The following is a 12,860-nucleotide window of genomic DNA, read 5'->3' as shown; positions in this document are numbered from 1 at the left end:
CGTTAAGTTGGTACGACGAAAACAACTACAGAATAATAATTCCGGCAATTAAATTAGGGTAAAACAGAGAAAATGCACGTATGAGTCAAAATATGATTAATTTTAATATTTTGTGTGGATTGTACAGCCAGAAATTATTTTTTTTCGATGTTTTTGTTGACAAAAGGTGCTGCCAACTTCGCATCGAGAGTCCCTAAGTCTTTGTCAAACATGATGGCCGACTAAAGTTTTACGTACCCAATAAAAATCGAAAATACTCCAAGTCTGGTAGATTGTGTGGCTCTGTTCCATCATCAAAATGAAATTAAACTTCGGGGAAGGTAAGTTCCTTTTAGTTGGACGTTTTTCTCACACATTTTCCGTTTTTTCTCGTCTCGGATGTTTTGTATTTATTGTTTATTTGGGACGAAAACTACTTTCATTCTTGTTGTCCACAATTTTAGAGACCTAGCTTGTCGTTGTGGAAAATTCTGGGTAGTTTAGGCAGCTTTTACCCTGTTTGAAACTCATCATTGATTTTGTTATAACAGATCAATAACCTAGTCAGAGGAGTGGACAGCTGAGCATTAGAATCCAAAGCGAAAAAAACTCAAATAAAATGGATTCAAGTAACATATCGTGTCCAGTTTGTACTTTGTACCTTCGCCCTGGTATCACCCTGAAGACACACTTGAGTAGTCACCCCAAACAGAAAGTCATTGAAGCTTTGGTTCGCTTGTCTGAAACTGGAGAAGATGTGGAGAAAATTGCGAACTCTTCATCTGAAGCAGATGGCAGCTCTGTTAGTTCCCATGTGAATACAGCTATAGTCAACCAGACATGGAACCAAGGTAATATTATGCCTCCAAGTTTGTCGTCAATGCAAGGCAACCATGTCTTTATCTACCAACAAAGTATGACAACCACACCTCAGCAAAACATGTTGAATCCACCGTCACAGCAATACGTTATTCCGACAATTTTGAACCCGCAAATGATGCCTTACATCTACCAGCAGCAGGTGATTATGAGCAGCGGGTCGTGTCTTTCTCCAATGCGCACTCTTCCGTTTGAATTGCCTCCTGCGATCACACAAGACACTCCTCAACTTGATAGTGCCACAGAGACGTCCTCCATTGCGAGCGAACATGAAGTAAAAAAAATGGACGAATTGGATGAGTCCGAAGAATCAGAACAAATCGTCAAAAATGACGAAATGAACGACGAAATGGAGGTTTATGACATGGATGATGACCATGAAGATGACAACGTTGCGCCTCCACCAACTCCTCCCTCTTCTGATAATTTCAAAACCGACTCTAAGGCGTGTCAGACTCAAACCCAGCAGATGTCTCCAGAGGCAACTTTGCACGAGGAGGTAGTGCTTGGAAGCGAGCCTGTTAAAGAACAAGAGTCAGATTTCTATTTTATGAATGAAGGGGAGCCTAACCCGGTGTACACGTCGGAAATGGGTCAGACGTACGAGTCCGGACCCATTTACACCGCCTCGAATATTTTGCAATCTGCCGATCACTTAGATTTCGTTGATATGGACGGCATGCACGTGGTAATTAATGAAATAAATGATTTTTCCACCAATCAGATCATTTCTCAAGTTGAAAATTTTGAAGGTCATGGGCCTGACCGACCCGGAGTGTTGATGACAATCGGAGGAATGATCGATAACTCGAAAGACGATTTTCTTGATCAGAGAGATGCGGAAGAGAGCATGTCGCGAGAGAGCTCTAACGTTAACATCAGAGCCGATGAAAGAATGCCCCCAAGAGGGGAACTTTCGGGACAAGAGAGCATCGGAGGCTCGAGCGATATCACGTGGAATAGAGTCCAGTATAACGAAGGTAGTTCCGGGATGTCGACTTCGTACGATTTGCTAGCGAGAGAAAATTGGGAGGCGTCGGACAGCTCGGATGTCGAAGTGCCACCTCTCCAAAGTCGGATTCCACCCCACGTCACTTATCCAGAGGACGAGAACGACACGCCCACGATCGTCGGTTTCTCAGGACCTCCTCTAAACTTCAAGTGCTCGTCGTGTGAAGAAGCCTTCAGTTGTTTGAGAGATCGCCAGGACCACGAAGCTGAGAAACATCCAGAGAAAAGAAAAATCAATCGTATCGGAGCAGAAATAGGAAAAAGCAAAGTCAAGAAGTTGGTCGTGAAAATGAAGCAAGCCAAGCCGGAACCTGAGAATTTTGATAACGTTTTTACAAACAAATTGAAGATTGAAGTTCCGGTAGAGGCAGAGATTGAAGATGAACTTACACCCCCGGAAGAAGGCATGATTGCGGTTAAAAGTGATGACAACTTGGCAGTTGAGTTGAAAACAGTCTGTCCTATTTGCGATTGTGTTCTTTTAAACGCGAAAGCGTTGAAAGAACACAAGATAACAGTCCATAATGTGACCGCGCAGACTCGACATAAATGTATGACGTGTGATGAGCAATTCCCTAATGACTATAAGTTTTCCGAACATCTACGTATCCATCCTTTAGAGTGTAAGATCTGTGGAAGGCTTTTTTATAGACGCCAAAATATCCAACTCCACATGAGGAGACATTTGGGAATCAAACCTTACAAATGCGACGTCTGTGAAAAGTCGTTCCTTACTAAGCAAAAATTGGACGAACACAGGAACATCCACACCGGGGAAGCCCCAATCAAGTGTCCCCTGTGTGATGAAACGTTCCGTCGTCACTCTAATTTAGTCCAACATCGTAATCGACACCATCTCAATATTAAAAAGAAAGTAAAAGACTATATTTGTTTCTGTAAGGAAGTTTTCCACTCGAAGAAAAAGTTAGCGTGGCATAAAGAAATCCACGATTCCAAACCCAAATCGTGCGCTCATTGTAACGAAAAGTTCATCCACATGTCGAGTCTGACGCGGCATATGCGCCGTGCGCACAATGACAGATTCCTTCCCAACGGTCATAAGAACGCAGAAAACGTGGAATGCCCCATATGCAAAGGGGTGTATTTAAAGTCTTCTCTAGAGGTGCACATCCGCAACCACAGCGGACAAAGACCTTACTCCTGCTTGATCTGCAATAAGGACTTCACCACGAAATGGAACTTGAAGTTGCACAAATGGACACACGCGTCCAGAGTCTCCAAACCCTTCAAGTGCGACCAATGTAAGGGGGCTTTCATCCGGGAGTCGGATTACATCGCGCACATGAACTCCCATAAGAGTATACGTCCTTACACTTGTAACTACTGCGGAGCGCAGTTTATAAGAAAGTACAACTGTCAAAGGCACGTTAAAGAACATGAAAACGAAAAGATGTTCAGTTGTAAAGTCTGTGGAAAATCATTCCATAGGTCCTACTATCTCAAAGACCACATGCGTATTCACAGCGGACTAAGACCGTACTCGTGCCACATTTGTGGCAAGACTTCCACAACCAAGTCGAATCATAACAAACACGTGCAAATACATCATGCCAGGGAGCCAGTAAGTACTGAAAATTAAGTTGTACAAAGTTTGGGTTTTGTTAAGTCGACCATTGGCAGTGATTCACTTGCAAGCCTGTGATTTTTTTCGTGGGGCTTTTACGGCACTTCGAGTTTTTACGTCCTGAATTTGTTTTATCTGGAGTGTCGTAAGGGTATCACTTTATATTTAGGTTATTTTATTATGAATTGAAATGTAATTTCAGTTTTTTAATATTTTTAGGGAATTTTATAATTTTACTATTTGCATTCTTATTGAATGTACATACATTTATTTTAACTTACAGTCTAAACCACGAGTGAAGCGTCTACGTCATCATAAACTGGAATGATTAAGCTGCTTTTATTTCAACTTGTACTTTTAATATGTATTAATTTGATCCCATTTCCTTTTTATGGGTCTCCATTTCTGTACGGAACAATTAATTATGTAGTCTCTAAAAATGACAGTAAAAACAGTAATTATGTCGTCCGAGTATTTTTATCAATCTATGGTTTCCTTTTTTAATTTGACGACATATTCGTCTTCTTGTGATTTAGAATGTATATAGTTTTAAAATGTTAATTTATTGTTTTCAGCGTACGGTAGCCATGAGTGGTGGACTCAATTCAAAATAAGTACATAATATTTAATGTATAAAAAGGTCACTTATGTACAGAATACTTATAATTTTCAATGTTAATTTTAAAAGTGTGCAATTACAGTTTTTGTATTGGAAAATACAATAAAACAACATTTATAAGAAAATGTTTATTCAAAATGCTCCCTAATCATAACCAAGTTCTTTTCGTATTCATTGGAGGCGTCAGCAGCTAAACGTTCTAACTTATGTTGGATCGCTGGATCGTAGGTGATTAACATCTTGAAGAAACTGACAGCAGCTTTCTAAAAAACACATTTTTTACTAATTCTAGTCACAACTTTAACTCACCTGTAAAGGAACCGGCTGCTTATCACCAACATAACTGAAAACGCTCTCCATACTTTTCTCAAAATCTTCTTCTAACATATCTAAGTCGGTAATAACCAGCGCTAAATTCTCTAAAATTGTCACCTGGAGCTTGTAGTTTTGACTAAACCGATACGCCGCCCCTTTATCCTTCAAATAACTCTCTTTCGCGAGATTCTTAAGAAGTGTCAATACACTAGGCAGCACCTCCCTGAAATTTAGTGTTGAAAGCATGTCCGAGAAAAGTTCAACTTACTTCGCTGTCCTCGACCGGATGAACTCTTTTGAGAGGGTCGCCAGAACCACCAACAATTGAAAGCTATAATTAACGATCACAGCATCTTTCTCATTGAACCTGTCAACCAAAGGCGACCAAACATTGTGGACAATCGGTAACAACTCGTCCTCCCAACTCGCTAAGACTGGAAGTCCTGTTTTGAGAATTTCCAGCACCAGCAGCTTCCGTTGTTGGTTTTTCGATGGGAGATAATGAAGGCTACGTCTCAAAATACCGGTGGTTAATTTAATATACTGAGGAGGCTCCGGTTTTTTGCATTCAGACGTATCGTACATTTCTTCTTCCAGTTCCGTTTTACTCTTTTTCATATCTTCTTTGTACATTTCTTCGGCTGTTTTGCCCATGATGTCATCCGAGAAGTTTTCAATGGGTTCGATGTTAGATACTTGAAACTCTTCAAATTCCTCCATTTTCTGTTTCTTCGTTTTAAAAGGACGACGTGTGAACTCGAGGCTCAACCACTGATGGAGACCCGCTATGAACATTTTGAAGACATGTAAATACGAGTTGATGTTACAACCTTCCTCGTACGTGCGTACAAGCAACTGAAAATTTAAGCTTTTATGAATGTTATTAAAAAAATCGAAGTTACTTCATTGACGACTGTGCATGTTGTGCTCAAGACTTCTTTGGTGCTGTACTTGATAACGACGGCCAAAACTGCTAAACCTCCGGTATTTTCCTTCGCTCGGTGCAATTTCCGTTCAATATGAAAGGAAAAGTAGTCAATATTGGCATTTATTAAGTCAGTTATTGAAGAGTATCCACACGCGGTGCTGATATTTGAGAGGGAAAGCAAACCAGCGGCTCGTACTATGGGATGCCCACTACCTGCTCTCTCTAAAATCAAGAACAAGGTCTTCAACATGAACTCCTGGAAGCTTTTTCCGAGAGCAAGGGCAGTTTTGCCGATGCCTTCCACCAAAAGACACACTTGGAGAATGTTGCTTTGAACGTCGCTTAAAGTGTGTTGATCCTCCATAACTAGCAGCGACGGATACCAAAGAGTGGCATCGGTGTACGTTTCTATGACGTTCTTGAAGATGTGACTATCATTTGGCGCACCCGCCAGCGTCTCGTTAATAAGAAAAATCGCTTCTTTGCGGTGCTCGAAGTCGTTTAAAAGCACATCCAGGAAGAAATCTGCGACAATATCAGACGCTCCGTGTTTGGCGAGTAATTGACAAATCGTTTCAATTTTGTGGGTAATGGAAGTGTTGTTGAAGAGACGAAACTTTTTCCAAGACGTCTTTAGATGTTGGTGAAGCTCGTAGTCTACAAAGACGTGTTATAAAAGAGTAAAAAACAAGTGTTACTAACCTGGAGTTGTGTACGCCTCCAGAATACTAACATCGCTCCTATCAAACTCGGTAATGTGAAGCAGAGTTAGAGCGAGCTTCTGGAGATGTTCCCAAGACAATAAAACCCGCGTTAGATTGTGCTTCCCTAAGAGATTTATGTAACCGATCAAAGAGTTTAAAGAGACGATTTGGACGTTCTCATCTGAAAGGAAACTTTAAATTTAGTCTCCCGGGTGTTTGGTTCTCACCAATTCCATTGAACTTCCTTGGGATGCTGTTAATCTCATTATAAAAAGCCTCCGCTAGCCCATCCAACACAGCTTTAAACTCACTTCTTGTAAGTTTCTGTGACAGCTCCTCTAAAACTTGTTTGCTTTTCCTAGAAACCGCTTCCTCAGTGTCTTCAGATAAAATGACAAAAATCTGAGTTAACCGACTTATAGACACGGGCATCGTCTCGACGCAGTTGTCTATAAGTAATTCCGCCATTTTTACAAGCTCTAGTCTAACGTTATGGTGAGGGTGATGCGTGAGTTTGGTAAGTTCAATTATAATGTCTTTCAATTTACTGTCGGTTTCTTGATACCATTGCGGCGTGCGCTGCGTCTTTTCAATGTAATCCTTTAAGTCACCTTCGTCTTTCCATCGAGTTTTTGGAAGACATTCTTCCTTAGAAGTTGTAAGCTTTTGGTCGGCGGCATTGTAGTTTTGCATTAAGAGTGTCACAATTCGCCCCCAAGCTTTAAGAGCCACCTAAAATTCATCTTTGGTGAAAGTTTCTACGGTCGTTTCTACATACGCAAGGGACTTTATGTCCAAACTTTTCGTCAATCAGAGCAATGTGATGGAGTTGCGTCGCGACGCCCGGAAGGAAGAAAATGAAAATTTCCGCGACCTGGTTGCGTATTACGGGATCGTTGAAATCGTCGTCTTTGAGGACGTGTGCAATTGCCATGATACAGTTAATGGCGGCGATTCTCAAAGTCTTGAATTCCTCGTTTTTGGCGACATCTAGCACAACGTAAATCATCTGGCAGAGTTTTGGGGCGTTCATCTTAACATAGAGTTCCTCAACAACTGAAGAACTTAAGCATTGGGCCAAAGCAATCATGCATTCTACAATACTCAATTTGTACTCTTCACTTACGTTCCTAACTAAAAAAAAAAGAGTAAAAACGTGAGAGTGCGAATTAAGACACACCTGAATGGTTGTGGTGATCGTAAATTTCAAATAATAGAAATCCATAGATATTAAAAAATAAAGTTAATTTCTCTATTTCAATTTTCTTAAACAACGCTCTAAAAGTATCGACGATTTGTTGCTTCTCTTTTTCTTTAAACCTAAAATTAAATTTTGTAATATCAAAATATTAAAGCAGTCCCCATTACTTAGAGCCATCCTGAGAGATATTCTTCAGAACTGGAACAAAAACGGAGAATATTATCGGCTCTAAACTTTTCACAATCATCGCTCGAGCATTTTTTATTAAATTTTCAAGTTCCTTCATACTCTCAAAATCGTTCTGATTCTGGACAATACGCGCACATGCTAATTTAAGTCTTTGAAGTTGTTCAAAACCGTCTGCCGACATGTTTTATTCAAAGATCGCGCCTTTGGTAAAAATCAGTGGTGCCAATATCCCTTTTGTTTGTATCGAAGTAACCTGAAAGTGAGCATGAAATTTAGTGTTTTTCACATTTGTTGAGAAAGAATTATTCGAAAGAACAAACTTTTTTGATTTTTGGTGAGTGTTCTCTTGTATTTATTAACGACTTACCCGAAATGTGCAATGCTTTTGTACTTTTTCTCATTTGTTTGGTACATACTGGTCAACGCAAGCGCAAGATCAGGTGTGCCGCGTGCGCTCACGAACACCATTCAAATTTAAATATAGATATCAAAACACATCAAAACCATTTTATTGGTGTATTAAATTAATTCAAATTCACGTTTGTTGCGCTGTGGTGTGAAATGGTGGAAAGATTTTGCTGAATTTTACACGAAATTCCCCTAAAATGGATTTGTTTTGGTGCGTTGTCATGGAAACTCGAACTTTCGAATTCGAGATATCTTAAGCCTCGTATCCACTTGCAAGTAAAATTGCGAGAGTTGCTTTCAGAAGAGACTTGACTGTGTGTACACGGCGACAATAGAGAAAATTTGCTCTAATATTTTTCTAATGTTGTCGTGTACATACTGTGCAGGTGACTTGTGACCGCAACTCTTGTAATTTTACTTGCAAGTGGACGCAAGGCTTTAGATCGGATTCTTAGCAACGAAAGTGCGGGAAAACTAAAGATGAAGACTGACTAATTAATATTAAGACTGGTAGGATTATTTGATCAGAAATGAAAAGTCAAAATACATAAATACAGTCAATATTCGCAATCATGAATTATTTTGTTTGAACTGGTAATAGAACAAAAAAACAACAAAATTGTTGTCAACTCTTATTGGCTCACCGAGTACAAAAATGAAAAAACTTATTTGAATAAGTATTTTGCAGCGGTGTATGCACTGGCGTCTTTTCGGTTGCCTACTATTAGACCGCATAACTTCTCTGCGATAAAAACGATAAGAAAAGGGAACCGTATGCCTATAATATAATATCTTTGCTTCTGATAGCACTTGGTGGCATCAGGATAAAAATACTGATAAACAGTGCAGAGTCTAACGCTCTCTAATCTTTAATCACCTTAAGATTTTTGCCAAAAGCAAATACCTTATCACTTTGAACACAAATCTGTTGATAAAAGTTTATAATAAAGACTACCTCAATAACCCGAACGTGATTCTCCAAGCGTCCAATGGAAGGGGTACTCAGAACTAAGGGGCATAGTACAACACAATAGCTTATAAGAGAAGTGTGCATCGTTTCCGACCGTTTATTAAATTAATGACTTGACAGTGGCACACATCATTCCGTGTTAAGAAATCAGTGTTGGTGTGTCTTTCAAAATGCCCACTTGTACTTCAGAGAGTTTATCTCGAGTGTGGCCGAGCAACGAGAGCATCCATGCCGGAAGTATCAGCAGCAGTTCCGGCTTTCAAAGTCCTAGCTCTCCAAATTCTTTGTCTCCGATTTCAACATCCCCGGATAATACTCTTAGGAGGCGAAGAATCCGAAGAGCTGCCTCTGCAGGTGCTGTGATTCAGGAGCCGTTCGTGATCAGGTCCGACTGCCGTGATTCTAGGAGTCAAAGTCCTGTTTTGAATCAAAGAGAAGAAGAGGATGAGTCGTTTTCTGCTCTCGCCGATCTGATAGGATGGTACCCTTGTTTCTTGCTGAGGATAGCGAAAGCTGTGGTTTTGGCGATTATGCCCAAGACATGGAGGCAGTTGATTTTTGCGTTGCCCATGCTTTGGATTTCGATGTGGGTTTGGTTCTTCACGCAACTGATTAACCTACCATGGACCGTGATTAAGATGTTGTTGTCTATTGTTTTGTCTCCCAGCAGCGAACGCACTCGTAAGAAGAGAACGGTGTTGATCAGCGGAGGAAGTACCATCCAAGCGTTACATTTAGCGAGAAACTTCTACTCAGCTGGTGCAAGAGTCGTGGTCTGTGAAGTTGATGGCTTATTCGCTTTGGCACGGTTTTCTACCGCTGTGAGTAGATTTTACACAGTGCCGAAGCCTACCAGCGACCAGCAGCAGAACTACGTGAGGGCTCTTTGCGAAATCGTCGACAAAGAACAAGCTGTTTATTACATACCTGTGAGTTCGACTACATCGGCGTACTTTGATGCCGTCGCCAAACCCCACTTGGAACTCTTAGGATGCAGCTGTTTCTGCCCTGGAATCAAAGAAGTTTGGGCTTTGGATGATACTCTTGAAGTTCTCAAGAGATGTCAAAAGTACTCGATTCCGACTCCAACCTATCACGCTATTACTTCTCGTGATGACGTGTACCAACTTTATGACACCGGCGCCATCCGCATGGGCCGCTACATCATGACAACTGCAGGTCCCAGCGGCCTCCGCGAACGCTCCAAAATCATCCTTCCGGTATCACGCAACGACCTTAAACTCCCCAACGACATCAGCGAGCAACGTCCTTGGGTGGTCGTCCAGGACGTGGAAGGTGACCACTTCCTCACTTGCACCACCGTCAAACAGTCCCAAGTCATCGCGAATGTCACCTGCCGCTTGGACAACAGCAGCAATGGTTTAGTTCCGATTGAAAACAAAGAAATCAACCTCTGGCTGTCCAACTTCTTCAGCAAACTCAACTTGTTGCGGCCAATCACAGGACACGTCAGTTTCCGGTTCGTGGTACCCAAAGACACCGGTACCATCGTACCACTAAGTAGCAGAGTGGGAGTTTCTTTACCATATATCTGCTACACCAACGTCCATCCTCGGCTGCTGTGGAAGCCTTGCCGACATTTCAGTCGACAGAATTCTGGACCACTGATCAGTGAAAACGGTCGGTACTGGATGGGAGAAACCGTCATGACAACGATCAGAAACCCGAATATTGAAGCCGTTACCAGGCTGATTGGGACTGTTATTGATAAACGGGAAGCATTGTTTGCTATTTGGGATCCTTTGCCGTATTGTGCCTACTACCATATGTTGCTACCCTTCAAGAACATGTTGGGGTTCATGCAGAGGCGACAGGATAGTTTCCCAAGACCCATGACCAATCCAGTACGTTAGTGATTTTATCTCGTTAGGAGAGAGAATACAGCCTGAGTATTGTGTGTGAATGGACAATTATTTATTTGTTTGACCCGTGGTCGACGAAAGCATTATTTATAGCGTACTTTGTACAAACTTCATTATTCATTGTTATTTTTTTATTGTTGTATATATTGTGTATATACAAGATGTTGTATGTTACATTAACTATTCGATTTTTGTAGAAAGGAGATTTAAGTAGTACCATTGTATCAATGATCAATTTGTTCATTATGGTTTTTATTTTTGACAATAAAATAATTTTATTAAAAGTTATTACAATATTTTAACCTTCGCCACGACAAAAATAAGAGGGCATGAATAAAAGGAACGAGCTAATAAAACTATAAATACCGCATCGTGTCATGTATTATCAATGATTAAAAAAGGTCGCAATTACAGACATAAGATTACCAATGTTATCGTACTGGTGTTCAACAGGGTCCCACATTTAGTCCGCTCTTATTTCACCAAAATCTGCCTCACTGACCGAATTTTTCAAACTACAAAAAGCTCGAGGAATCTAATAATAAAATCTCTGTCATTTTTTATGGATCTCGACCTGATTGAAAACATGCCATTTAAAATTATACGACATGTTATGTATGAAAAATATCAAGATTACGAATGAGGTATTAGGGGAAGGAAAAAATCATTGTTTCCCTGTCACGATATCACGCGACCGACTTGGCGATATCTCGGATTGTCTACAATAAATAATTTCTCAAAGATTTCGACTGCATCGGTTAATTATTTTCAATGAAGAAGTTTTTCCATTGCCACCTGTCCCAACACGTTTTTGCACTTACGGTATCAAAGTAATGTTTTGAAGGCTCATGTAGAGAAGATAATTTCTTTATTTTTCTCGTGACGTATTCTTGTGATTACCTATCGTTCTCTATTTATATTTTTTTATATACTTTTGATACTGTTTTATCAAGGAGTCTAATTTATTACACATTATTTAATTTCTTTTCTAATCCGGTTTTTGGTGGTTGTTTTATCTTTCCTCTTATTTCTGCAAATTCGCCTGGATTTTTAAATTCCTTTTTAGAATTAATGAGGATTTCGTTTCAGATGATTGATAATTGGACGGCGCTACTCGCTACTATTGACCCATGCAGACATCTGGACTATGAGCTTCAGGTCGAGAATGTTGCAATCTTTATTGAATCGGGGTCAGACATGAATCTTAGACTTTCGATACCACCTGAGGGTTGATTTGGGATACACAAGGTGGGTAATAGTCAATTAAGACATTTTAAGAGTGAACAATATATTTGGTCGGCTTTGTTATTTTTACATGTTGAATATTCGTTCAATTTTGACATGAGGCACGTCACGTTCACACTTTGTAAGTGTCAAAATATTTTTGGGAAAACAAGCCAAGTGTACCGACTTTTTTCCAAGCTCCAAAGCTGTTGATATGCTATCTTCTATTTCTTAACTAATTTTTGAATGAAATATCAAAAATCCGAATTAATGATTCATTGCGATATTGTGGTGAGAAAACAATTTTTCTTCGATTCTTGTAATTAATTGATTTTGATACCAGAATCTGAACCTCATTACCCTTCGTCCTATTAGCACTTTTTGATAAAAAAATTATCTTGTAATAAATTCTTCTTGATGCGTGTTTGTATTGTAATTGCTGCGCTGAGGTAGAAAGTCGTGTGGTACCAAAAGAAATACAAGAAAGAGAGGAATTTGTGATTTTGTGTTTAAAGAAATTCAAATATGAAAGAGTGTAAGTGTGAGAAGATGGAAAGCAAATCAAAGAGGTGAGAAAAATTAAGAAGAAAATCTTCGTCACACAAAGGCGTTGAAAACGAAGACGCTTATGTTGTATTTGTGCCAATTTTTTATTAAATGTAAAGAGTAATTTGTTTGTCTTTCTTATTTTTAGTTTAAAATTGCTGTCTTCTCGGAAATGAGACGGTTTTTTTTATATTTAGAAATTAAAAATTCGGGTCATTCTTGGATTTATCAAATTTCGGCCGTTCCTTGGACCGTGTCCAGCTTCCTCGCCAACTCAAAGTCCAAAATTCATAAAATATAATTAAAGTGCCTTCAAGATGTTTATGCAAATAAATTTTAGAGATTGTGGTAATTAACGCAAATTCCACAGGCACACTCTCAATTCGTGATTTTTTATGTAATATTAAAGGGCAAGTCTG

The 12,860-nt window shown here is 39.8% G+C and overlaps 4 protein-coding genes across 5 annotated transcripts in view; 3 read left to right on the top strand and 1 right to left on the bottom strand.

Moving 5' to 3' along the window:
- The first annotated feature begins 138 nt into the window (after positions 1-138).
- Positions 139-3,795, top strand: LOC148173585 (uncharacterized). Its single transcript, XM_088039836.1, has 2 exons — positions 139-320; positions 531-3,795. The coding sequence occupies exon 2, from the start codon at positions 599-601 to the stop codon at positions 3,467-3,469; it is 2,871 nt and encodes a 956-aa protein (XP_087895962.1). The 5' UTR covers positions 139-320; positions 531-598; the 3' UTR covers positions 3,470-3,795.
- A 391-nt stretch (positions 3,796-4,186) lies between these two features.
- Positions 4,187-7,884, bottom strand: Tti1 (Telo2 interacting protein 1). 2 transcript variants are annotated; one of them, XM_088039833.1, is made up of 10 exons: positions 7,778-7,884; positions 7,389-7,663; positions 7,201-7,340; positions 6,799-7,154; positions 6,248-6,752; positions 6,019-6,201; positions 5,291-5,973; positions 4,657-5,243; positions 4,383-4,611; positions 4,187-4,336 (listed from the first exon to the last, which is right to left on the bottom strand). In XM_088039833.1, the coding sequence occupies exons 2-10, from the start codon at positions 7,589-7,591 to the stop codon at positions 4,202-4,204; spliced, it is 3,021 nt and encodes a 1,006-aa protein (XP_087895959.1). In that variant the 5' UTR covers positions 7,592-7,663; positions 7,778-7,884; the 3' UTR covers positions 4,187-4,201. The 2 variants fall into 2 exon arrangements, with proteins under 2 accessions (XP_087895959.1, XP_087895960.1); XM_088039834.1 differs by lacking the exon at positions 7,778-7,884 and having other exon boundaries at positions 7,546-7,630.
- The window catches only part of Root (ciliary rootlet coiled-coil, rootletin), a 25,451-nt gene continuing 20,233 nt past the window's right edge, over positions 7,643-12,860 (top strand). The window contains exons 1-2 of the mRNA XM_088039831.1: positions 7,643-7,744; positions 11,761-11,919. The gene's annotated coding sequence lies outside the window, so the exon portion shown is untranslated. The remainder of the gene's footprint in view (positions 7,745-11,760; positions 11,920-12,860) is intronic.
- Positions 8,844-10,903, top strand: LOC148173583 (uncharacterized). The gene has a single exon (XM_088038653.1). The coding sequence runs from the start codon at positions 8,959-8,961 to the stop codon at positions 10,660-10,662; it is 1,704 nt and encodes a 567-aa protein (XP_087894779.1). The 5' UTR covers positions 8,844-8,958; the 3' UTR covers positions 10,663-10,903.

The sequence above is a fragment of the Gnatocerus cornutus genome, chromosome 6 (assembly GCF_029298725.1).
Source record: "Gnatocerus cornutus isolate USDA-ARS CGAHR chromosome 6, icGnaCorn1.1, whole genome shotgun sequence".
NCBI classification, from domain to species: Eukaryota; Metazoa; Arthropoda; class Insecta; order Coleoptera; family Tenebrionidae; genus Gnatocerus; species Gnatocerus cornutus.
Note: the sequence above shows the minus strand (reverse complement) of the source record. Positions and strands in the feature narration are given on the sequence as shown.